General features: G+C 58.0%; 8 protein-coding genes across 10 annotated transcripts; 5 read left to right on the forward strand and 3 right to left on the reverse strand.

The window, feature by feature from the left end:
- Nucleotides 1–319: 319 nt before the first annotated feature.
- On the forward strand, nt 320–4796 carry LRCH1 (the record flags this gene model as incomplete). Of its 3 annotated transcripts, XM_062767011.1 has the most annotated exons (13): nt 2484–2632; nt 2698–2807; nt 2855–3037; nt 3090–3111; nt 3162–3252; nt 3301–3352; nt 3393–4163; nt 4201–4261; nt 4304–4328; nt 4378–4433; nt 4471–4593; nt 4644–4668; nt 4727–4796. In XM_062767011.1, the coding sequence occupies exons 1-13, from the start codon at nt 2590–2592 to the stop codon at nt 4761–4763; spliced, it is 1599 nt and encodes a 532-aa protein (XP_062622996.1). In that variant the 5' UTR covers nt 2484–2589. The 3 variants fall into 3 exon arrangements, with proteins under 3 accessions (XP_062622995.1, XP_062622996.1, XP_062622997.1); XM_062767012.1 differs by lacking the exons at nt 4201–4261; nt 4304–4328 and having other exon boundaries at nt 4391–4433; XM_062767013.1 differs by lacking the exons at nt 2698–2807; nt 2855–3037; nt 3090–3111; ... (7 more) ...; nt 4644–4668; nt 4727–4796 and adding exons at nt 320–703; nt 743–1252; nt 1301–1350; nt 1395–1477; nt 1524–2210 and having other exon boundaries at nt 2509–2541.
- Nucleotides 4797–4964: 168 nt separating this feature from the next.
- Nucleotides 4965–6732, reverse strand: LOC62_01G000572 (uncharacterized protein; the record flags this gene model as incomplete). The annotated part of the gene is made up of 5 exons (XM_062767014.1): nt 4965–5463; nt 5514–5605; nt 5663–5897; nt 5952–6647; nt 6701–6732. 5 exons carry the CDS (start codon nt 6730–6732, stop codon nt 4965–4967), a joined length of 1554 nt encoding a protein of 517 aa, XP_062622998.1.
- A 1984-nt stretch (nt 6733–8716) lies between these two features.
- Nucleotides 8717–9934, reverse strand: mtr3 (Exosome complex component mtr3). The gene is made up of 6 exons (XM_062767015.1): nt 9767–9934; nt 9639–9717; nt 9481–9586; nt 9205–9420; nt 9001–9150; nt 8717–8945 (listed from the first exon to the last, which is right to left on the reverse strand). The coding sequence occupies exons 1-6, from the start codon at nt 9876–9878 to the stop codon at nt 8865–8867; spliced, it is 744 nt and encodes a 247-aa protein (XP_062622999.1). The 5' UTR covers nt 9879–9934; the 3' UTR covers nt 8717–8864.
- A 697-nt stretch (nt 9935–10631) lies between these two features.
- SPBC15C4.02 (ABC1 family protein MCP2) lies at nt 10632–12893 on the forward strand. The gene is made up of 4 exons (XM_062767016.1): nt 10632–12156; nt 12203–12387; nt 12434–12552; nt 12606–12893. Exons 1-4 carry the CDS (start codon nt 10675–10677, stop codon nt 12851–12853), a joined length of 2034 nt encoding a protein of 677 aa, XP_062623000.1. The 5' UTR covers nt 10632–10674; the 3' UTR covers nt 12854–12893.
- A 147-nt stretch (nt 12894–13040) lies between these two features.
- Nucleotides 13041–14282, forward strand: Mpdu1 (Mannose-P-dolichol utilization defect 1 protein; the record flags this gene model as incomplete). The annotated part of the gene is made up of 5 exons (XM_062767017.1): nt 13041–13170; nt 13228–13416; nt 13473–13526; nt 13581–13866; nt 13918–14282. Exons 1-5 carry the CDS (start codon nt 13150–13152, stop codon nt 14280–14282), a joined length of 915 nt encoding a protein of 304 aa, XP_062623001.1. The 5' UTR covers nt 13041–13149.
- Nucleotides 14283–15462: 1180 nt separating this feature from the next.
- On the forward strand, nt 15463–18368 carry SPBC3H7.13 (putative protein). The gene is made up of 8 exons (XM_062767018.1): nt 15463–15938; nt 15997–16110; nt 16150–16260; nt 16315–16424; nt 16472–16652; nt 16703–16795; nt 16835–18172; nt 18210–18368. The coding sequence occupies exons 1-8, from the start codon at nt 15744–15746 to the stop codon at nt 18279–18281; spliced, it is 2214 nt and encodes a 737-aa protein (XP_062623002.1). The 5' UTR covers nt 15463–15743; the 3' UTR covers nt 18282–18368.
- A 77-nt stretch (nt 18369–18445) lies between these two features.
- Srsf4 (Serine/arginine-rich splicing factor 4) lies at nt 18446–20052 on the reverse strand. The gene is made up of 9 exons (XM_062767019.1): nt 19961–20052; nt 19878–19903; nt 19749–19826; nt 19655–19707; nt 19558–19608; nt 19420–19510; nt 19124–19197; nt 18979–19078; nt 18446–18929 (listed from the first exon to the last, which is right to left on the reverse strand). Exons 1-9 carry the CDS (start codon nt 19995–19997, stop codon nt 18516–18518), a joined length of 924 nt encoding a protein of 307 aa, XP_062623003.1. The 5' UTR covers nt 19998–20052; the 3' UTR covers nt 18446–18515.
- Nucleotides 20053–20323: 271 nt separating this feature from the next.
- On the forward strand, nt 20324–22254 carry LOC62_01G000578 (uncharacterized protein). Its single transcript, XM_062767020.1, has 9 exons — nt 20324–20636; nt 20678–20784; nt 20829–20887; nt 20944–20957; nt 21271–21424; nt 21464–21487; nt 21597–21715; nt 21759–22051; nt 22093–22254. The coding sequence occupies exons 1-9, from the start codon at nt 20383–20385 to the stop codon at nt 22203–22205; spliced, it is 1137 nt and encodes a 378-aa protein (XP_062623004.1). The 5' UTR covers nt 20324–20382; the 3' UTR covers nt 22206–22254.
- The last annotated feature ends 351 nt before the right edge of the window (nt 22255–22605 follow it).

Below are 22605 nucleotides of genomic sequence, written 5' to 3' on the forward strand. Positions count from 1 at the left end.
GATGCGCGCGTCCCACTCAACGCCCCCTCGGGTGCGCAGGCAGGCGTGCGGATGCGTCTGTGACTGGACGCACGTGTTTAAATTGGGGGTTTACTTAAATAAAGAGGCGTCCTATTGTTCTTTCAACTTTACGTAAACAATCTTTTCGGATCCGTGATCTGGGTCGATGAGCCTGTGAGATGCTCGCACCGCCAAAAGCGTCAAAACAAGCGCTGCAGCGCGGCTGGGTGTGCCAGACGACGACCATGACGCGCTCGGAGACACCCAACCATCCACACTGTTGACCGTCGCACTCTCCTCATCGCAGCTTCTACAAGCAACTTGAACCATTCTCATCGCGCCTTTACGAACACCTCGCTCCCATGGTTGTCTTGGACCCGTTCGCAGCGGCCTCCAAGCCAATGCCAAACTGGGACACCATTCCCTCAAACCCCCTCCGTTTTGCTGCAACCTTGCATTCTGTGGATGTCAACACGCATCACCCAACACCCTCGTCAGTCTCGTCGTCCCAGAAGTTGCCTCGACCTAGGCGACCAAACGACGCCTTTCCGTCATCGTCTTCAAAATCCAACGCCAAGCACGCGAAAACCCACAGTTGGGCCGCTTCCACCTCATCACACCATGGCGCAGTCGGCAGCGACGAGTGGATGGAGGAGAGGGTAGCCCAGTGTGTCGACAATGCCAAGAGTGACCTCATTATTCAGTGTGTATCCTCTCGCGACACGCTCTAACTCTATCTCAGAGATTTTGGGCTTCAGTCTCTGTCAACCAAGATCGCCGACTTGCGGGACCTGGTCACACTCTCTCACCTTCGCTCTCCTACCGCATCACCATCGTTTCCTCGACCTTCATCGCCCTTGTCGCCTTCATTGGGCCCCGCCTCTCCTTTTATCAGAGACCTGCGGTCTCCAACATTGCACCATCTGGCACCGAGCGACCGTGGGTTCTCGCGAACTCAGTCTGCCCCTGCATCCGCCGCCTTCTTCACTACACTTCGACAGGATGATACTTCAGCGCGCCCGAGGCCAAGTAACGCACTTCTTCCTGCAGTGGCCATCCAGGCCCCAGGCTCTGTGACACCAGCTGCTGCTAGTGTTGTTGGAAGTTCAGCGCTGGTACCAAACAGCACAACCTCTGGACGGCAGTTTAGTCGAAGCAAGACAGGGGGAGTGCTCCGAAACCAACTGCGGCCTGACCAGCGAAGGTCCGCCCCCGACATTGGCGTCTACGCAAGTCAAAACCTTCTCGTCAGGTGTGTAACCACGGGACATTCATCGTACGAGCCCACTAACCATCTTAGCCTTCCCAGTGCCCTGTTTGACATCCGAAATCTCACGGTGCTGAGTCTGCGTAAGTGTTTTTGAAGTGTTCCAGCGCCGTGCTGATAAGATTAGGGAGCAACAGGCTGCAGTCACTTCCTGCTGCTATCGGCGAACTTCGGCATCTGAAGGAGTTGAATATCAGTAACAATCTCATTGTTCGTGGAGAAAGTGGTGTTCGGCTTTGTTCTAACTTATCCCCAGCGTTATCTTCCCTCCACAATCTTGGATTTGTCTCTTGAGCAGTTCTCCGCGCACCCCAATCGCTGGATCGAGGCCCCCCTCGATGCTCCCAAGAGCACGAAATCTCCAGCTGTCGGCAGCCGCAACTCGCTTATCACTGCGCCAACTCGATTGCTCACTCAGAGTGGCCCGGTTCCAACGCTGGCCGCCCTCTGCATGACCGTGCTCTTGTCGCCTCGACCACCGTCCAATTTGGCCCCCTTGATCGACTGTTACAACTGGGACGAATGCCGTGTCCGTGGACAACATCCCCTTCTCGACCCGCACATCTTGAGTCACAGCATGCCTCCGAGCTTCGGTGTAGAGGAGCTGGGACGAATCCTTCAGAGCGTGAAGAGTGCTTGTTCAAGTCGAGCACAGACGGGACGATTCACTGATCCATTCCCTCACTCATACCGAGTCCCCCCTCCGGATGACGCGGCTGAGAACCCCTACTTTTCTCCTTGCCCATCTCCGCGGCACTGGAATGAGAACGATATTGTCGACAATCTCAACTCTCAGTCACGTCGCATCTTTTTGCATGCTGCAGAAGAACGGTTTCAATGGCGAGAGGTCGCCAACGTATCCAATCTGCCCATTCGCTGGCTGGGGTGCTCGCCAGGATGTTTAGAGTTCTTAGACGATGAAGACGAAGAAGAAGAGTGGCCAGTAGATGTTGTAGATGATCTCTGAGCTGTTTGTACTTGGTAAGAGTTGTTGCAAGAGGGTTGAGTGCATGCAAAACATCTGGACCGTATACTTCAGCAGTGGCGACCAACTCCGGAGTGTCCGCAACGGAGTGGCCGGAGCTTCGGTCCGATATCCACACGCGGGTCGGATTGACGGCCGAAACTCCAGGATCGGTCTTCACCGAGATTGTGCAGAGGTGCACCACTTCGCTTGACAGTGTGCAAACCTGCTGCTACTCCTCATTCGCACGCATCGTGGTGTCGCAGGTCATTGACAGACTTTCGAGGTCACCGTCAGTCGCCTTGATTGAGCGGCTCTCTTGACATCCGATTTCCTTCACTTGACCTTGAATGTCCCAATGTCGTCCTCCGCTGGAAATGCCGGGCAGATCATCTACAAGGGTATGTGCGACGCTCGCTCGCCTCCAGATAACAGCGGTGGAGTGGAGGAGACTGACGACTTGCAGCCTTTACGCCTACGTTGAAGATGGCACTGTGCATCGTGGCAGGTTTCATAACCACCAAGGCAGGCATGCTTCCCCCGTCCGCCGCCAAGGGCATCAGTCTCGTCACCATGGTGAGCTCCTTGCGCGATGTGATGGGTGGCGGCAACTAACCCGCCAGAACATCTCTCTTCCATGTCTGATCTTTGGGTCAATGGTGTCAGCCTTCACGCCGCACAATGTCGCTGCCATGGGGCCGCTGGTATTGGTGGCAGTGATCTACGAGATCCTCGGCCTGCTGTGTGCGTTTATCGTCAAGGAGATTGCCTGGGTCCCCAAGGACTTTAGATGGGGTATCCTCGTGGTGCGTGGCTCGTGCATCGGCGCCCCAGACATGCTAACCGGTCTTGTGGCAGATGGGTGTGGTGTCCAACTGGGGTAGGTTATGATCCGGCCAAGTGGCAAAGTCTGTGCTGACTCCTTGCCAGGAAACCTACCCACGGCGGTTGTGCAGACCATGGCGAGAGAACCACCATTCAACCCTGCCACTGACGTCGACCTTGGAGTGGCGTACATTGCGTTGGTGTTCTGCGTGCCCAAGTGCCTAGACTAGATCTGACATTGCAGCATCTTCGTTCTGGTCATGAACACGACGTTCTTCGGCCTCGGTTTCCACAAGGTAAGTCGGTATGCCGAGCCACACTCTCTTACCTTTTTAGCTCTGCGCCTGGGACTTTACGGACGACCATGCGGCCGAGGACTTGTTACCGTTCAAGCAACGATGGAGGGCGAGGTTTGAGACGGTGCAGAGATGGCTCGGGCGAAAGAAGCCGGCAAGAGCCGAGGATGCTGAGATTGCGCTTGCCGAGCCAGCAGAGCCGGAAGCGTCATCGGGACACTTGCGGCCGATCTTGGAGGTGCCGAGCGTCGAAAGACTAGACTACCGCGGGGCCGAGAGCATTGCGACCAGTGCCACAAGGGTTGGGACGCACAAGGCGTCGGATCTGGACTCGAACCGCACCACCATCAAGCCACGAAAGCGGTCGTTCACGTCGCGGATGGAGGCGACGCCACGCATTCCCGCCACGGCGCCACTCGACAGCCAGGCGACCACCGCAGCCGAGTCGGTCCAGCTCGCCCACTCGGACAAGCAGTACACCTCGGGATCGGTGTACACGCGCACGTACGGCAACGAGCCCTCGCCAGCTACTCCGCCGAACCGCCGGCGCGAGTGGGGCGCAAGGCTGATGAAGATGCTCCGCAACACGCCGCCGCCGACATGGGCCGTCGTGTTCGGCCTTCCGTGCTCGCTTGTCTCTCCGTTGAAGGCTCTGCTTACAGATGTTCCTGGATGGACTGGCTCTCGGATGCCAAACGCGCCCGACGGTAACCCCCCGCTCCACTTCATCTTGGAGACATCCATCTTCATTGGGGCGATCGCAGTTCCGATGGCCCTGATTCTCCTCGGCGCGAGCTTTGCTCGTCTGACGGTGCGTGGAGATGATGAGTAGTGGCGCTTACACCAAGGTCCCTTCGCGTTGGCGTGATCTTCCATTAACGGCCATTACGCTCATGACTGTGTCAAAGAGTACGTGGTGTCCCTTTCGAGTTGTAGCTGACCACGCTACAGTGATTTTAATCCCAGTGTTTAGCGTGTACGTGTTGTAGTCTTCGCTCCGCCTGCCTCCGTGCTCATTTCCCCAGATTTGTCGTCCAGGCTATGCGGAAGAACACCGGACTCTTCCCCCCACAGGAGAAAAGTGAGCGGATGGCTAGCGAGTGGTGCTGACATCGCAGTCCGAACATTTGTGGCGATCCTTCTCTCAGGTACACCCGCTGCTGCCAACCAGCTGGTAGTCACACAGATCTACAACCCAGCTGGGACAGCTCATACGTTGGCAAGCTTCTTGCTCTTACAGTGTGAGTTGACTGGCCCCTGATACTGTCAGTCATGCTGACCATGCGACCAGACGCACTAATGTTCATCTTGTCAACGTGAGTGGCAAACGCGGCACGAACCTTTGTGGCAAAACACCCAACTGACCCCTTTAAGTGGCCTGGCAGCCATTGCCTTGTACATCGTAGCATAGACCTTCTCACTTGCATGCATCACACAAGTCTCATTGGCAGCGCGACAAAAAGGGCGAGACAAACTTGGGAGGCATTACATCTTCCGACACACTTGGACACTTTGGCAGGAAATTATAACCGAGAGCTATCACGCTCACTACAACAGTATTGTCTCCAGGGGACGATGACGGGCTGTCAAACATCTTAGGAAGTGATACAACTCAAAAGCCGGGCCAAGAACGTCTGCTGTCAAGGGGAACATCGAGCTCCATGTTGCTGAGAGAGTTTTGCAGTTCGTGCTGAGAGTCCTTGCGAACATGGGTGATGGTGGTGTCGGCAGAGCGCTGCTCCTCGGCAAAGTCCATCAAGCCCCACACGACGGCATCCTTGCTGTCCGTCTCGGGCGAGCCCGAAGACAGAGGGGTGGAGCGCTGCATGTCGCCGCCCGAGGACGCGTCGGTCGGTGACGGCTCAAAGACGAGGGCCGAGTTGAAGCCACTCCACGTTGACTGGTTGAGAGGAACCAGGCGCTCCGGCTCCGGGCTAGCACGCATAGCCTCGAGATTGTCCGGGGCGTACGACAGCGAGTCTCGGCGCGGCTGGTCATCCAGGTTCTGCGACGACCACGACGAACCACCCGGCTGACCACCGTTCGTCATGAGAAGGCTCTCAAGGTAGCGAATACGGGATGACTGCTGCTCGTTCACCACTTGAAGATCACTGCGTGGTGTGTTAGGTGGGCTGGGGAGTCACCGGGGGTATGTGCTCACCGAATGTACTGGACGCTGTCGCTAAGAATCCTGCCCTTGCACTGAGCAGAGTCCTTCTGCTGCCTCGAGGTAGAAGCCGCACGCTTGGTCTTCTACACATGCATGTCAGCAACTGGTCATGATGCAAAGGCAGAGGGCAGGCAGCTTACCTTCTTCTTGATGGGCGAGTCGGCGGTTGCCTCCTCCTCGTCCTCGTCCTCAATCGCAACCTCAGCCTCGAGAGGCATTTTGAACTTGGAAGGCAGGAGCTTGTTCAGTTCCTCGATCATGGCGTTGATATGCTCCCGTCTGCGCTTTTCCACCTGGTTGTGACACTCGCGACGACGCTGCTTCCTCGTCTCGTCGCCAATCAGGCTCTGAATGTTCTGCGCTGGGGTCACAGGGCTGAATATCGCGTCAGTAACCAACGTGTGGCGACCTGTCCAACGAGCAGCTCACCTGTCCAAGCCAGCGCCGTCAATGCTGCCACCATAACTGGCCATGTTGTCAGGAAGCACGCTAGGCGCGCTGCCACTGGGTCCTCCCCACATCGGCCGCCCAAAGTCGTTCCTTGGGATCGGGATACCGAACGACTGGTCAAAGGGGTAGTCGGCACCAGTGATAGAGTCGCGTTGCGAGCCGAGAAGAGCAGAGGCGGAGGGCCTGGTGTCGGTCTGGAAGGAAAGAGACCGCGGTGGCTGGATGGCGCGCCCTCGACCTTGCTGCATGTTGGGACGGATGTCATTCATGGACAGCTTACGCCCAGAACGCGAACGAGCCGGAGGCGCCTTGCCTACATGCGACGAGCGACTTGATGACTGCGAACGGGATCTGTCATCTCGCGACGCGTTGTTATCGAGCGACGAGGCAACCACCGGTGGCTCGCGATTCTCGGTGCCCATGTTGAAGTGGCTGAACATGGAATGCGGCTGGAAGCTGTGGGGTGACGCGCTGGAAGGGAGAGGAATGCCTGACGAGTGAGGGGAAACCATGTTGCTGTAGTCGAATGGGTTTGAGAGACCATGACTAATGGAGGGGAAAGAGCTGCCGGGATCCATGAGGGAGCTGAGGATGGACGACTCGACAGTCATGGAGCCATCCGAGAATGGGCGGTTGAGCACTGGTCGAGGCGGCGACGAGAGTCTCGCGGAAGGCCTTGAACAAGACCTGTCAGCATGGAGGGATAAGGGTGACAAGGTGATGCCTACGTGAAGCCTTCCATCTTGATTGCCCCGGACATGTTTGAGGATGACGGGGGGTTGTGGTTGGGAGCACTAGGTTGCGAGTCTGTGCACTTCGGTTAAGGCCTGTGCACTAGAGCGTTGGTTCGGTTGCGAGCTCCAATAGAGAGGTGGCGACAGGACAATGTGTGTGATAGAGAGAGATAGATGGACAGTGGGGAGAGGGGGTGAGGGTGTGGGTGTAAAGGTGTAAAGGAGGGGGGGAGAGAGGAAGGGGGGCACAAAGTGAGGGGGGGCGGGGGTGGTTGGGTAGTAGTGGTCGAGGTTGGGGAAAGCGGGGGACCCGGGGGGCAAAGAGAAGGGATGGCAATGTTGGGAGGGTGGAGGGTGCGGGGGGTGCAACGCCAGAATGGACCAGGGCAGGGCAAACCGGAGAGCAAGAAGGTCGAGCAAGAGTCAAACTCGGTCCTGTCGTCTTGCTGTCTTTGCCCCTTTGACCTCGCGCGCTCTCGACCTGACTGCTCTGCGTCTCTCTTCCTGTCTGTCTGGTTGCTTTCGTGTCACTCAGCCCTGGATAAAAGACGCACAACGCCTGGCCAAAACCCACCGCAGCAACAGCAGCAGCAGCAGCAGCCGCCGCCGCCGCCTCTGCCGCCGCCTCATCGCCCGCCTCACACCCGCCTCCTTGCTACTACCTACAACAGACGTACTCGGTCTACCTCTCCCCACCTCCCTCGCCTCCCTCCCCCCTGCTTGCTTTCCCTTGACACCCGATAGTTTGAAATCCCCGTGTCTGTCATACTCGTCACTTCTCTGCTACTCTACCGTACCTTTTTGCCTTCCCTTTGGCTTCAACGGATTGTTCGTTATGGCTCCTGTAAGCGCATATCAACGGGCAGGTACAGTTGTGCAGGTCGACGAAGGCCAGAGGCGCGGAGGCAGGGGCAGGCATGGGGGGGTGAATACCGAGGCTGAGGAGGCGGTGGTGGCCACCAGAGGCGTCTGAGGGCTGAAGGCCCAAAGCTCGCACACACATTGCCTCGCCGCTCTGTGTCTCGAAGTCGTAGGCCTCGCGTTGTCGCCTCCGCCGCGCACCTCGTCACTGTGGGCTTGTGCCCCCCCAACGCTCAATGCTGCCGCCTCCACTCGATGACTGCGGCTTTAACCCTCGTAGTTTCCCTGAACTACTAAGCGGCGTCGTACTTCCCCTGAAGTCTACTCTCGGGCCCCGCGCAGTTTTGCCACTACCCCCACCTTCTTCCCCACGGGCCGCTTCATCACATCTCAGGGCGGACGGATCAAATCAAACCATTCGACATTTCCCCTTTAGTAGAATCCTCGTCGCGCACAAGGCAAACCAAGACCAGCCCATGGCAGCCCAACCGACATTGCCGCGCGTGTCTGCCGTTGACGACCTCCTCGCGCGCTTCGCTCGGTGCTCGGTGGTCGTCACCGCCCGCCCGCCTGCCCGTCTGCCCGCCCACCGTAAACTTGGTTGATAGTACGCCATCCGTAGACTCTGCTACGGTGAAGAATACTCCCGTTCACCAGGTCCGTGCTGATGTGTTTTTACCCCAAAAGAGGCAATTCCTGCGTCAGGACCCAACAACTCTACTAAAAGTGTGTTTGGCACTAGTGGGGTCGATGGCGGCAACTGCGAACAAACGCCTCTTCGCTCTTCGTCTGCGGCCGCTGTCTTCTCTCTCACACAAAAGCTGGGCAATGCTTATTCGAGGCGTAGCGGCCACAGAATCGTTCAATCGCCAATAAGCGGCTGCTTCCACGCCCACTTTTCGTATTCTAGACAGTGGATTCGATGCCGAGTCGGCAAGCAGCGCGTCGTATTTCACACCACCGCTGCCCGCAACCACGCAGCCTTGGATGAACCAGAACGACCAGAAGCCGCCATATTGTCTTGCACGATCGGCTTCCGCCGAGGTTAACAAGGCGCGCACAGATCATCCATGTCGTTAGCACGGTTTAGACACAAGGTTTTCCGCCAGAACGGAATATGACTGCATACGTAATGCTCTAGACATGACTGTCCTCAATGACGTTTTGTGGCTGCAATGACTTTGGGTGGTCACTGTCACACCTTGACTGCTGGTAGAGCTGTGCCACTGACTCTAGTAAGATTACAACACGCGCTTCGCCGCAGCTGGCCGCTCTCAGTCCATGCTGACCATGGCGCTCACGCTGTAGAGCTTTCGACCAGAGCTTGGGCCAGAATCGTGTGCGTCGGCTTGGCTCCAGTCACGCCAAGCTCCACCATCTGCTGTTGTTAACGGCTACTCTCGAAGTGCCTACCTAGACGCAGTCTGACTCACCTTGCAAGCCTCATCGAGGTCCGCCTCTCCGACAAAGTGGAAGCTGGTTATCCTGCCAAGGGCGGGCATGGCTCCAACAGTCACAGTCGCCTGTGCAGAGGCCAAGTCGCTCGCCGCTGGGTTCAAGAGTAGCGAATCGTCGTGAGAAGCCTGCGGGTGAAATGTCAGTCTGGGGGTCTACGCAGTGCCGGTAGAGTGACCCACCACAGAGCTCCCAACAGTGAGACCAGACATGGGGATCCCAGCGTCGGCAATGGCAGCAGAGCAAGCTGTCAGGCCAGCCGAAAGAACCGCCGCGTCCGAGTCACCCTCCAGGACGAGCACGTGGACATCAATCGACAGCTTGGGGAGGAGGTGAAGGCGGAGCGATGGCAGCAACAGCTGGGTCAGGAGGACCGAGTGGTTGACGGGCTCAGTATCCTAAAGCAACCGGTCAGCCCGTGCGACAGCATCACTTGACCGGTAGCCATTGGTGCTCACTCTCAGTGGTGCTCGTCGTGAGTGGCTTGCGAAAGGTGCAAACTTGACCTCGACGTTCAGCGAGCCTTGGGGGGAGTAGGGTGGAGGCTTGGGACGCGGTCCAAACCTGTTTACACGTCAGCTCAAATCCGCACCAGCTCGAGATCGCTGCAACTCACGCAGAGCATGCAATCTTAACGCCGTTGGCCTCGATATATGCACTTCCGTTTGCCTGAGTCACCAGTCCAGTCTTCAGGTCTGTAGCGCGTCAGTGCCGGACCGGTGGTGTTGGAGGATGGACACATACAGACTGATCCAGAGTCTGCCTGCTTTGAGCTCGACGACGCGGCATTCTCGTAGATGGGCGGGTGAGAGTCCTCGGGCGCCGCGATTCGACGGCGGTCGAATGTAGTGGCCATTGTGGTGTATGGTGTTCAATGTTGGGAGAAGGTTGAGGATCAACAACAGAGCCAGAGGTGACGCTGGTCGGAAGGTGGACGAAATTTCAGTGACAGGTGGAGGTTGGGCGCTGGGCACGTTTAGGTGAGATTGCACCGATGTTGACAAGGCCACAGCAAACTGCAAGAATCCGTCCTCTGCGCGCCGAGCGACACAAGCAAACTGATCAGTGATGGAATCGAGAGCGAGAACACACGGCACGAGAGCACGAGAGCCATATGCAGGTAGAACATCGAGCCAAAAAGTAACATTCAAAGCGATACAAAAATGTTGGCAAGACCCAGGCCAGATGCACCACGCCAATGCGGCACTGACAATGCGCGCGTGACAGTGAGCTGGCAAATAATCCTGGCAGACTGTTGTCTAGGTCATAAGGTAGGGCTACGACAGGAGAGTTGAGCCTGCCGCAGCTACAATAAACAGACCATAGATTGATTGATGAGTAGGAAAACGTCAAGGACACGCATCGTCGACTTTTTAAGGCGGGTGGCAGGGGTGCAACTGGGTGCGAGAAGGGCATTATCACCCGCGCACCTTAATTATGACTCATTAATACCGGATATGAAGTCAATCTCCGTGTCACGTCTGACGACCTGGAGGCACTCGGGTCAGATGCGTGATGCAGGCTGCAGGCTGCTAGGTGGTGCCGACTGCCTGCCGGCTCCCGGGTCAAACGTTTGTGCTAAAATGTTGTTGTTCAAACTTCATTACCAGAGCTAGCACAACCAGCCGACCAGCTCAACGAGCCTCCCTACCATGGGTATCGCCCTCTCCCAACGGGGCCTGCGACTCGCCGCATGCAATGCTTGGCGCAGCGCTCCCCTCGCGGCGCTCTCGCGGCCCACCACCGCCGCCCAACTGCTGCGGCTGAGACTCGGGCCGGAACGCGGACGCGCCTCGATCGTTGGCGCGGCGTCGGCGTGGACCCGATCGCTGTCGCATTCCGCGACCTGGGCGACTCCAGTGCCGCCGACGACGACAGACCCCACTGCTGCTGGGCAAGCTCCTCCGCCGCCACCAGGCAAGGGGCAGACGACCAAGCCCAAACCACCCGCCGGCCGTGGCGTTCGGAGACTGGGATACTTGGCTGTCGGCCTCACGATCGGTTACCTTCTCTACGAGTTCAACACGACTTTCCGCTACTCTGTCATTGCCCTCATTCGCTACTCCCGCTTGATGAAGGCGGTCGTCTTGGACGTGTGGGACTACAAAACGACGTTTGCCAGGGAGGATCGCGCTCAGGCAGCTGCTGATGGTGATCTGTCGCCTGAGGAACGCGCCCGCCTGCGGTCGGAACGCAAGGCCTGCCACAGTCGATCAGCTCAGAGGATCTACGAGGCCCTGAGGAAGAACTCGGGCATCTACGTCAAGCTTGGGCAGCACCTCGGAGCTGTGCACGTTCTTCCCAAGGAGTGGACACAGGCAATGATCCCGCTGCAGGACCAGTGCTTCCCGACGCCTGTTGAGGACGTGGACGCGATGCTCCGAAAGGACCTGGGCATGGGTATCGATGACCTCTTTATCGACTTTGAGCCGAACCCGATCGGTGTGGCCTCGCTCGCCCAGGTTCATCGCGCGGTGGACCGCCGTTCCGGACGACCCGTGGCTGTCAAGGTTCAGCATGCGGCTCTGGAAGAGTTTGCGGCTGTCGACCTCGCGGCTGTCAACGTTGCTATCCGATTTGTCAAGCATGTCTTCCCTGACTTTGAGTTCGACTGGCTCGCCGACGAGATGAACGAGATGCAGCCCTTGGAGATGAACTTCCGGCACGAGGCGGCCAACTCTCTGAGGTGCCGCCACGACTTCCAGCATCTCACCGGCAAGACGAGCATGTACCTGCCCGAGGTACTGTGGGCCGAGCAGCGCTGCCTGGTCATGGAGTACATCGACGGCTCTCGTGTGGACGATCTCGCCTACCTGAAGAAGCACAAGATCGACCGCAACCAGGTCAGCCAGGAGCTCGCTCGCATCTTTTCTCAAATGGTGTACATCAATGGCTTCTTCCATGCGGACCCCCACCATGGCAACCTCTTGATCCGACCAAAGGCGCAGAATTCGTCGTCCCCGTTCAACTTTGACCTCTGCCTCTTGGACCATGGCCAATACGTTGCGATCCCGTCCGATCTCCGAGTCAACTATGCTCACTTCTGGCTTTCGCTCATGACGCCCGTGTCTGAGAAGACTATTCGGGAGCGCAAGAAGTACGCCCGGTTGGTTGGCAACATTGAAGAGGATATGGTGAGTACACGTTGGCGCGCAGGCGGGCGATGCTGACCGCGCAAAGTACCCCTACCTCGAAAGCGCCATCACCGGGCGCATCAGCATGGACATGGACGAGGAGGAGACGCCGAATTCACTACTGGACGAACAACAGCCGCTTTCGAGGCATCAGAAGAAGCTCCAAAAAGCCATCCTGGATCGCGAGGGCGTTGTGGCCGATATCTTTGAGCTGCTACGCACAATCCCAAGGTACGTGTCGACTCTCACAATTGTGGCCTTTCTGACGACCTTTCAGACGATTGCTCATGATCCTGAAGCTATCCGACCTCCAGCGCGCGCTGGATAACAGCTTGGCGACTACACATGGTCCCAATCGCATCTACCTCATCCTGGGGCAGTACTGCGCTCAAGCCAGTGAGTGGAGGACGAGGCTTTGGCCCCTCCCCAGTTTTGCTGACGAGGCCCAGTCTGGCAGTCTGATCGCGAAAACCTGAGCGATGACTACCACAAGCACGGCCTATCATTGCATCTGTTCACCGGTTTCGCCAGGAGCTGGCTGTCGTACATGTACTACTCGACCATGTTCGGCACGGCGGAGTTGGGAATGGACATTAAGGCGCGCCTCACCAAGGTCGGGCTCTGGTTCCGAGGTCTTGCCAAGGGTGGCTTTGCTACTGCTTCGCAAGAAATGGCTGGCCTCGGTGCTACCGCATAGATTGATACGATATAGAGATAATGTAGATCTTGGTTGTTGCAAGAGTTGTGTTAGCAGGCCCTCTGGGCTTGGGTGCACCAAGGTCCGTCGGAGTCAAAAGTCAGGTCCTGGGCGAGGAGGACGTGTTCAATGTGTCCCTGTCCACGCGTCTGGCTTCAGAGCCAATTCACAACATCACACCGCCAGTCGACACCGCGACAACCGGCAACCAAACTACTTTCTAGACAACCCAACGCCCACACCCCCTCACTCTCCCTTCAGCCTACTCCGAAGAGCCGTTCACGGCGCAGGTCACCATGAGCGCCTTCCACTCAGCTGTGAGCCTCGATGTCGACCGCGATGGCGCGCGATCTGACTGACACCCGTCCTCGCAGATGACAACCATCACCCACAACATCCCTTGGATTCTGCGAGCCCCAGCGACGGCACTCATCGGCGAGAAGTGCTACACGGTCCTCATCTACGACTTCAACATCACAGAACCCGAGTGCTTCAAGTACGCCCTCTCCAAGGGGCTCGGCTTTGGCATTGTCGTCGGAGGCGGCATTGTCAAGATCCCGCAGGTCCGTTGGCAGATGTGCAGCTGCCTAGCGAGCACACTGGCTTACGCGCCGCCCAGATCATCAAGATTGTCAAGACCCACTCTGCCCGCGGTCTCTCATTATCAGCCTACGTGAGTCTCCCTGGCACTCGGCCGGCGACGGGGCTGGCTTTCTAACTGGCGTAGATCCTCGAGACGGCGTCGTACGAAATCTCGCTCGCGTACGCGACGCGCGCAGGCTTCCCGTTCTCAACGTACGGCGAGAACTTCTTCATCACGATCCAAAACTTCATCATCACGCTCATGATCCTCTACTACGCCGCGCCAAAGGGAGCCTCGTATGCCGGCCTCGGCGCCAACCCCTTGTCCGCGCCCACCCACTCGGTCCCTCGCCGCGTCTATGTTGGCGCCGGCATCATCATCGCCACGTGCTTGTTCCTCTGGTCGACCTCGCTATGCCCCCAAGGCCTGTGTAAGTTGAAATGACGAGCTGCGCCTCCCGCCGTAGCTGACCGGGCGTTAGTGTCATTCCTCCAGCTCTGCACCATCCCCCTGGGCATCCTGTCCAAGGCGCCTCAGATCCTCGAGAACCACAACAACCGCTCAACAGGCAACCTGTCCGCATTCGCCGTGTTCAGCGCACTCCTTGGATGCCTCGCTAGGCTGTTCACCACCAAGCAGGAAGTCAAGGACCCCCTCGTCTTCTGGGGCTTTGCAGGAGCGGCCCTGTTGAACCTCGTCCTCGCGCTTCAGATGATCGTCTACTGGAAGGCATCAGACGAGCCCTCTCTCGCCAGCCGCAAGATCCCTGCCGCCATCCGTGCCGACAGTCCCATCAGAACGGAGAAGGTGGCATCGACTGACGGCTGGGCTCGCAAGCAGGATTAGATGTATTCTCGCGGATGTATTCCTCCGCACTGGCTGGCTAGCTTGGAGACTGGCCATGGGGAACTGATCATCTTGTCTTCCCCCTCACCTCGCGTTTTCACTCATCTCTCCTACTCACTCTTGCACCGTCCTTGCGGTGACCTCATCATCTCTGCATCGAGGCCAGTGTCAGTGTGTATTGTCTGTCCTTACAAGCGTTCGTTGTGGTGGGTAGCTATGCGCCTGCGCAAGTACAACCCCTCGCGTGACTCCGCTCGCGAGGAAGCCCACCAAGCGCCGTTCCCTCCCCCCTCTGTCGGGTACGATACTGCCCAGACAACCAAGGCCCCAGTTGCGCCGAATCTTCAAGACCTCGAGACACCTCTCACCGGCGGCTCACCAGCGAGCGAGTCCCATTCTCGTCAGGAAGCATGGCTTAGGAGTAAGCTTAGACCTGCGACGACATGGCCGCTAACACAATCAGCCCAGACACCCCTGCAACCCACCCGCCGACCTTCTCCCCCTCCTACTCTCACCCCCCAACCACCACCCCGACCTTCCCCGTCGATGCCTCCCAGCGTCAACCGGCACCCTACCCTGCGCAGCAGTAAGGGCGACCAGGAAGTGATTGCCCGCGAGCTCATGCGCCCGCCCAAGTATGGTGGGCGCTCGAAGCGCGACCAGCTCGGGAGCATTGACGAGTCTTGGGGCCCGCTCCCAAACAGCTCGCACCGCGTCGGACTCTTCCAGGCCGAGCCTGAGCCGCCCAGTCCGAGCGCTACTCCCGTTCAAGACTCACCGGCGCAAGCATACTACAACCAAGCAACACCATATCTCACCACCAGTGCGAGTCAACCCACACTCCGCGCCACCTCGAGTTCCCCGCCTCCTCAACCTCAAGATGGTCGTTCGAGCCCGACGAGGCGTTAATACGCGACACGTGACGGGTCCGACGAAGGTAGTGGCATGACTCTGAGGTGTTAGTGTAGCATCTGTGTATCAGAGCCAGCGTTATTGTTGTTGCAAGTTGAGTGATGTCTCCAGAGTCGATGCATCCATCGTGTGCCGCCACAGTTTTTGGGTTGAGTGATGAGGGAGGCGGGAGTATTTTACTGGGTGGTTGCCACTCTCCTTGTTCCCAGCCAGCCAGCAGGCGCGCGAGTCGCTCGCTGTTTCGTAGCCGTTGTCTGTCGCGTTGTGCGTCACACACCCAGCTCCCAGACTTCAAGATCCCCATCCCACACCTCTTCCACTCCTTCAACACACTCTCCACATCTCTTCACGACCTCTCTTTGCGCGTCACCCGCACCTCAGCCAACCCTACCCTATTCCACACCCACCCATCTGCGCCCTGGCGCAGACTTGAAAGTCAACCTCCGCCTGGCCTCCCTCACTCAACTCGCAGTCGTCTGATACCGACGCGACCCTAGCTTCTGGGTTCACGCTCGTAACCTCGATAGAATCAACACCGCCGCACAGGACATGGCTCAGCCCCCATCCGACACAATGCAGCAACAACATCAACAGCCCTTCCATGGGCAATCTACCGGCCAGCAAGCCCAGTCGGCGACTAACGGCACCCAACCACCATGGGGCACGCCGTACCCGGCTCTTCACCTTTGGCCGGTCCAGGACACCTTTCAGATGAAGATGATCCACCTCCCTACCGGTCAGCGCGTGAGTTGTTGCTGGCACATACGCGCCGAGGGATGGTGTACTGACGCTGGCTTCCTAGGTCAAAATCGGTCGTCAGACCAACAACAAGACCGTGCCGGGCGAGAGAAATGCGTACTTTGACTCCAAAGTCCTCTCGAGGACGCATGCCGAGATCTGGGAGCAGGGGGGCAAGGTGTGTGCTGTGCTCAACGTATCCTAACACTGTGCGCAGATCTTCATCAAGGACGTCAAGTCGTCAAACGGCACCTTCATCAACGGCCACCGACTCTCCCCGGAGGGAGTCGAGAGCGAGCCATTTGAGCTGAAGAGCGAGGACATGGTGGTGAGTGGACTGATTGGCCTCGACTGTGCAACCCGATTGCTGAAAGTCCTCTAGGAGTTTGGTATCGACATCAACAGCGAGGACAACCGCACCATTATCCACCACAAAGTCTCTGCCAAGGCATATTGTGTCTTCACCCCGGAAGATGCCCAATCGAGTGCACGGTGAGTAACCCTGGGCCCCATCGCATGTTTTGCTAACTCTCGTTCAGCGAGCTGGCTACTTACGGCGGCACCAATGGTGACCCTCGAAACGGACTACGCCGCGCTCCTGCCAGCTCGATGGCTCAAGGCAGCGGTGCCAACTCCATGAGCCTCATGGGGCAACCTTTGATGAGTGCTGGGGGGAAGCCCAACGGCCTGAGCTTTGACCATGTACTCCAGAAGCTCCAGGTACGTGCCCATTGTGAACTTTGGGAACGAAACTGATGGCACCGCCCCAGAACGAGCTTCATAGGAGCAAGGAGACAACCCAAGAGCTGCAAGGCTTGAACTGGTCCATGACCGATGTCCAGGACACATTGGGGGGCGGACTTGTGAGTCGCTAGACCCCGAATGTGGCTGATAGTTCACAGGCTCCAGGACAGAACGGATCAGCTGCGCAGTATATCCCAGCTCAGTTCCGAAACCCATCAGCAGAAGCGCAGGCTGCGCTTGCCGGTCCCCACGGACCGCAAGCGGCTGCCTTCATTTCGCTTCAAACCCAGATGACAGATACCCAGTCATCATTGTCAAGTCATTTGGACAGGATTCGCCAGCTCGAAGGCCAGCTTCAGCAGCAAGACGCTCTCAAGCATGACATTGCTACTATTCGCGAGCAGATGGAGGCCAGCAAGTTGGAGGTTGAGGCACTTTTGGTGTCCGCCACACGGCACAACAGCCGCAACCAGCGAGCCATCGATGATGAGTATGATGACGATGACGACGATGCCCGCAGCGTTGCGACGGTCGTTCCCGACGACGATAGCCATTTGGATGGCGACAAGGGCAGTAACGGCAGCAAGGTCGCCCGCAAGACAGCAGCCCCCACCACGGGCGAACCTTCGGCATCCAGCGACGAGCTCGCCGCACGCATCCAGTCTCTCACTTCCGATATGGCCGAGGCTGTTCAGCTTTCGCGATCACTGCATGCCCAGCACACAGAAGCTATGGCGGCTGTTAAACATCTCACAGATCGTGTGGGTGATTTGGAAAACGGCATCGCCGACCGTGTGGCCGCCGCTGTCGTCCAAGCAGAAGGCCGATGGGAAGCGTGGCGCTCCAAGTTCGAAGAACGATGGAGCAAGGAGCGGGATGGCTGGGAAGCCGAACGCGAGCGACTGAGAGGTATCGTTCGAGACTGGGAGGAAGCCAGTCGACGGGCAGTGGAAGAGGACGAGGACAGAGAGATGAACCAGCATCTCAGCGAGGACGAACTGGTCGACGAAGAGGAGGAAGAAGAGATTGGCCAGGACGACATTGAGGCTGGTGAGCTTCTTACGATCCACAACCGCTGGCCCAATGGTCGGACACTCGAGTCTGGTGAGCAGGCCCTCGACATTGGCGAGACCGCCCCGTTGAGGTCACCAGGCAAGCCTCGCCGACGTCGCCCCAGCACCAAGACATCTTTGGCTGTCCGTGGCCTCCGCTCAGTAGCGAGCGTTGCTGGTGCTTCGACGCCCAAGGCCCCGGAGATCGACTCGCCTCCTTCTGATGCACCCCCTCGACCACGTCAACTTCGTGGCGGTGCATTGAGCCGCGTCAAGAAGCTCTCTGGTCGCGATAAGTTCCGCTCCTCTTCACCCGGTGTGGACAAGGAGTCTTCTGAAAGCGGCCGAGAGTCCGCAGACACTCTGCGAGGAGACAAGGAGAACCCCGGAGAGCACAAAGTGGACAATCACGCACACACAATCCCCCCACAGGCAAGTCTTCCAGTGACACCCATGAGACTATTGGCTGACCATCCTTTAGACTATTCCCCTTGCCACTGTTATCATTGTCGCCGCTGTCGCAGGCCTGATCTACTATCGTCACAAGGACTGAAGGGGCCGGGAGAGGTATCATGGATACGCAAACTGTACAATACCAAACGCACCATGCAGACGTCACGACACGAATGGATATCCGGGCCACACCGCGTCGAGATAGCTCTGGGAGCGGCTTCCGTTGGCGCAAAGGACACCACAGATGCAGCATCCGCCCGGCGGTCGACGACAGGTTTTCACATCACTCATATTCACACTTTAGACTAACAGTAGATATCTCGGACAACTCTGGCTAGTACTCCCTCTCACGACGAGGGGGCGAGCGCTCACGGGCATGCGACGACGGCTCATCGCCGCGGGCGTCGCGAGCGTCGCCGCGGGGTTCGTACCGCCTGTCGTCGTCACGACCACCACCGCCGCCGCCACCACCCTCCTGGCGAGGCTCACGGTCGTCGTAGCGACGCTCGTCGTAGCGGGGGCGGGCATCCTGACGGGGCCTGTCGTCATAACGGCCACGGTCGTCGTTGCGGGGGCGGTCGTCGTAGCGGGGACGGTCATCGTAACGGGGACGGTCGTCATACCGCGGGCGGTCACCGCCGTAGCCGCCGCCGTAGCGACCGCCGCGGTCATCGCCGCGGGGGCGGTCGTCAAAGCGACGGGGAGGAGGGGGACGGTCATAACCGTCACGGCCACCACCACCACCATCCTGAATCTCAGTCACTGGGCTCCGTTGGGCGGGGATCGAGTCTACTCACCGCAGCGATCTCAAGCTTGACGGGGACACCCTGGATCTCAGAACCATCCAGGCGGCGGATGGCCTCCTCGGCCTCCTGCATGGTGGGGTACTCGATGACACTGCCAAGTCAGTCGCCGAGGTAGGGTAACAATCTTAAGACTAACCCGTTGCCCGTGAAGCGGTCGACGTCGGCGTAGGTGATGCTCTCGTTGCCGTTACGTCCAAAGTCCTTGAGGTCCTGTAGGTGATTGGCACATCAGACTAGTCCGCGCATGCTTGAAGAGATCGCCTTCCCTGGGGCCAGAACCACGTCTCGGAGGACCGTCCTCGGAATCCGCAGAGCCCCCAGATTCATTCGCCATGGACGAGAGAAAAGGCTGCCGCCAAGCAGGAGGCAGCCCACGAGCGACATTGCACCTTGCACCCGTCCACTTCAAGAAACAGAAACGAAGGACCGCACCTGCCAGCTGGTGCCATTGGAAATACCGATGACATTGATGCGAACACCGCGGCCGCGAGGAGCGCCACGAGGGGGTCCACGACCGTTGCTACTGTTGGTCAGAACACAAAGGAAGGTAGGTCGGTAGGCCCAACTCACGGGTCGTACGTGTCGCGACGGCGAGCTTCTTTGGAAGGCTCGACAATCAGACTATCCTAGGTCAGAGGGAACGTTGTATGACACCGGATGCACTCACCGCTCGCCGAGGAAGTTCTTGCCGTCGAGCTCGCGGCACGCGTTCTCGACATCCTTTGAGGATCAGTAAACAGCCCCCCTCAAGCACCATGTACCTCGGCAGTCTCAAACTCGACAAAGCCAAAGTTGGACATGAGGCGGACCTCGACGATGCGGCCGGATCCCTTGAAGTGCTGTGTGATTGTGAGTGGGATGGGCCAAGATTAGCCGATCGATCGCCTTACATCCTCGAGCTCGCCCTTGGTGACACCTGATGGATCACGCGTCAGCCGCGAGATGTAGATGCCAGAGTCGAGAGCCAGCTTACCCTGGGGGAGGCGTCCGACGTAAACGCTGGGAGGCATGATTGCAATGTCTATCGACGTAGAGCAAGGATGGACAGTTTTAGGTGGTTTGGTTGCAAACAAAGAGAAGCTCACAGTGCTTCTTCGGTCAGTGTGGTGTGATTGTGGTTCGAGACGGGGGGGCCGTGCGGGATCAAATGACACTCACCCACCCATGAACCCACGCGCCGCGCCCGGCGGCCAAGTAGGGTGACGGCCGGCGCCACCCACCACTGCAGGCGGCTGTGCACACTCCACACACTCACCACTCGCCGCTGCCCACTGCATGCGTCATACCGTGTTTTCGTGTCGCCCTCGTCCGTGTCCCCTCCTCCATCTCCACTTTCGTCTTGTCTCTCAAACTTCAGTCTCAGCCCAACTCTGTCCCATCATTCTCATCCCCCAAATGGATCAGCCAATACAGGCCCATCTTCCCAACGCGGAACTGAGAGCACCACCACCACAGCATGTCCCTGCATCGCGCTCAACTTCCGAAACACACTTCGCGCTGCAACACCATCGCCCATCAAACGCCACCACGCCAGCATCGGACGTGTACCAGCCCCACCGGAAGCTGGGGATCCCATGGTGGAAACCTTGGGAGAAGCTCCAGACCCCAGCCGTCCCAGACCCATGGATCTTGAGGAAGCAGGTCGTTGGGTAGGTACTGCTGCCGCGTGCAGCCTCGCTAATCATCACAGCATCGTCCTCGGCCTGTCGGCTTGGGCGTTCTACGTCGGTGTTGCGAGGGTGTGCGCCCCAGCCATTCGAGAGTGGCCCAATGCTGGATTTAGCAGGGCGGCAGGAAGTAAGCTTGCTTCTGAGACTATTTCCCGATAGCTGACAGCGAAGTTGGCACCTTGGTGGCATTTGTTGTCCTTTGGCTCATGTTCATGTGGTCTTACATCGTTGTAAGTCGGACATGGCGTACACCTCTGACGTTGCTAGATCATAACAACACCACCAGGGTTTGCTGCCGATGTAAGTGCTGGAAGCAAGGTGCTCTGCGTGGAGAAATCTAACTTGAAAGGTGGTGATAAACAACCCCGACCCGGAGGCGATGGAGCCTACAAGCTCCTTGGACTCGAGCCTTCTTCCTTCTGCTGAGCACCCGCCCAAAGCATTTGAGATGTCGGCAATGGGGTCGTCAGCTTTCACTACGCAACCTCTTCATCCCCTCGATGGCCCAATTGTTAACCTGACGCCGCGCCCCAATGCCCCTCCTCCACTTGCGGAACCCGCCACCGACGGCTTCATTCCCTACCAACCACAACAGTACCCCGTGAACCCCCAGCCTCCAACGTCGGACTCCTCTGGTCCAAAACGGGTTCCCCGGCCAATTCCTCCTATTCCAACAGGCCCACGATACTGTCGGCATTGCAACATCATCAAGCCTGAGAGGACTCATCACTGTCGGCACTGTGCCCGTTGCGTTCTTCAGTTTGATCGTAAGTGGCTCTTGGTAGTGTCTGTACTAACAGTGACAGACCACTGCTTGTGGATCGGCCAATGTGCGTATACTGCCCCCAGAACAATGGCATGCTAATGACTAGGCGTTGGGTGGAGGAACCATGCTGTAAGTCTGCCGCCACCTCCAGAGTTGGTCACTGACCCCCTCAGGTCTTCTTGACTTTCAACTTTTGGGCGGGTCTGTTCTGCCTGTACAACACGATTCTCCTCATTGTCCACACTGTCAAAACGCCAAAGATCGATGCCCAACAGGTTGCGCTGATTGCCATGTGAGTTGAATATTCTTGTTTAACACCCGCTGACTGTTCCAAGCTCTGGTTTCCTATTCATCTTCACACTCGGGATGCTCTTCCCTACCCACGTTGTTCTCATTCTATCGGGCAAGTCCACAATCGAATCCTTTCAAGACAACGGACAGCGTCAACGGGAGAACGCCGCCCTGGCTGAGCACCTGGGTGGAAACTGCAACGTCAGGGAGAGGCGAGGTGTCATCAAACAATGGGATGCCGAATGGGGAGGGGTTAACCCGACCGACCGTTGGGCGTTTGGGACCAAGTCTCAGATGTGGAAGAGGGAGATGGGTGACAAGTGGATTGGGTGGATCCGTGAGTCACCGACTTGTTGGTATCAGGGCTGACGATTGTAGTCCCGATTGGCAAACCTCAAGGCGACGGGGTTCACTTCGAGTCGAATCCTCGGTTTGGGCCGAATGGGGAATGGCTGCCAAAGCAGCACTGGCCAAAGGTTGTGGCGATATAATAGTCTTAAAGGCATTCACTAGTCTTATCATGTTGCCACACTATGTATAACATTATCATGTCGACTGCCAATGGTCTGAGGGGAAGGTGAGTGTGCACGGTCCGGAGCCGAAAGAAACGCAGATCGCAGGAGGGCCGTGCACTTGTTGATGGAATCCGCCCCCGCACCACCCGAATCGCGCTTGGTGGTTGTCAACGACGCGGCTGTCTTCCTCGCCTTCCTCGTCTTCCTCCATTCCATCTTCCTCACGCCTCATCTTCTTTCTTCCTTTCAAAGTCATTCATTGTACACTCACCACCACACGCATCTCTCAACTCCACTCTCCTCTCACTCTCACTCTTACATCACGTCTGACCACCGTTCTCGGCTCCTCCGACGGCACCCCACTGACATCACTCCC

Source organism: Vanrija pseudolonga, chromosome 1 (genome assembly GCF_020906515.1).
Source record: "Vanrija pseudolonga chromosome 1, complete sequence".
Taxonomy (NCBI): domain Eukaryota; kingdom Fungi; phylum Basidiomycota; class Tremellomycetes; order Trichosporonales; family Trichosporonaceae; genus Vanrija; species Vanrija pseudolonga.

Coding starts and splice junctions, on each gene's coding strand:
- SPBC3H7.13 (XM_062767018.1), top strand. CDS start 15,744: ATGGCTCAGCCCCCATCCGACACAATGCAGCAACAACATCAACAGCCC. Junction 15,939..15,996: donor ACCTCCCTACCGGTCAGCGC/GTGAGTTGTTGC, acceptor CTGGCTTCCTAG/GTCAAAATCGGTCGTCAGAC. Junction 18,173..18,209: donor CCCCACAGGCAAGTCTTCCA/GTGACACCCATG, acceptor ACCATCCTTTAG/ACTATTCCCCTTGCCACTGT.
- mtr3 (XM_062767015.1), bottom strand. CDS start 9,878: ATGGCCACTACATTCGACCGCCGTCGAATCGCGGCGCCCGAGGACTCT. Junction 9,587..9,638: donor GTTAAGATTGCATGCTCTGC/GTGAGTTGCAGC, acceptor ACGTGTAAACAG/GTTTGGACCGCGTCCCAAGC. Junction 8,946..9,000: donor ACCTCGATGAGGCTTGCAAG/GTGAGTCAGACT, acceptor TAACAACAGCAG/ATGGTGGAGCTTGGCGTGAC.
- LOC62_01G000578 (XM_062767020.1), top strand. CDS start 20,383: ATGGATCAGCCAATACAGGCCCATCTTCCCAACGCGGAACTGAGAGCA. Junction 20,637..20,677: donor TTGAGGAAGCAGGTCGTTGG/GTAGGTACTGCT, acceptor TAATCATCACAG/CATCGTCCTCGGCCTGTCGG. Junction 20,785..20,828: donor ATTTAGCAGGGCGGCAGGAA/GTAAGCTTGCTT, acceptor CTGACAGCGAAG/TTGGCACCTTGGTGGCATTT.
- SPBC15C4.02 (XM_062767016.1), top strand. CDS start 10,675: ATGGGTATCGCCCTCTCCCAACGGGGCCTGCGACTCGCCGCATGCAAT. Junction 12,157..12,202: donor GCAACATTGAAGAGGATATG/GTGAGTACACGT, acceptor GACCGCGCAAAG/TACCCCTACCTCGAAAGCGC. Junction 12,388..12,433: donor CTGCTACGCACAATCCCAAG/GTACGTGTCGAC, acceptor ACGACCTTTCAG/ACGATTGCTCATGATCCTGA.
- Srsf4 (XM_062767019.1), bottom strand. CDS start 19,997: ATGCCTCCCAGCGTTTACGTCGGACGCCTCCCCCAGG. Junction 19,511..19,557: donor CGTCGCGACACGTACGACCC/GTGAGTTGGGCC, acceptor TCTGACCAACAG/TAGCAACGGTCGTGGACCCC. Junction 18,930..18,978: donor TCAAGCTTGAGATCGCTGCG/GTGAGTAGACTC, acceptor ACTGAGATTCAG/GATGGTGGTGGTGGTGGCCG.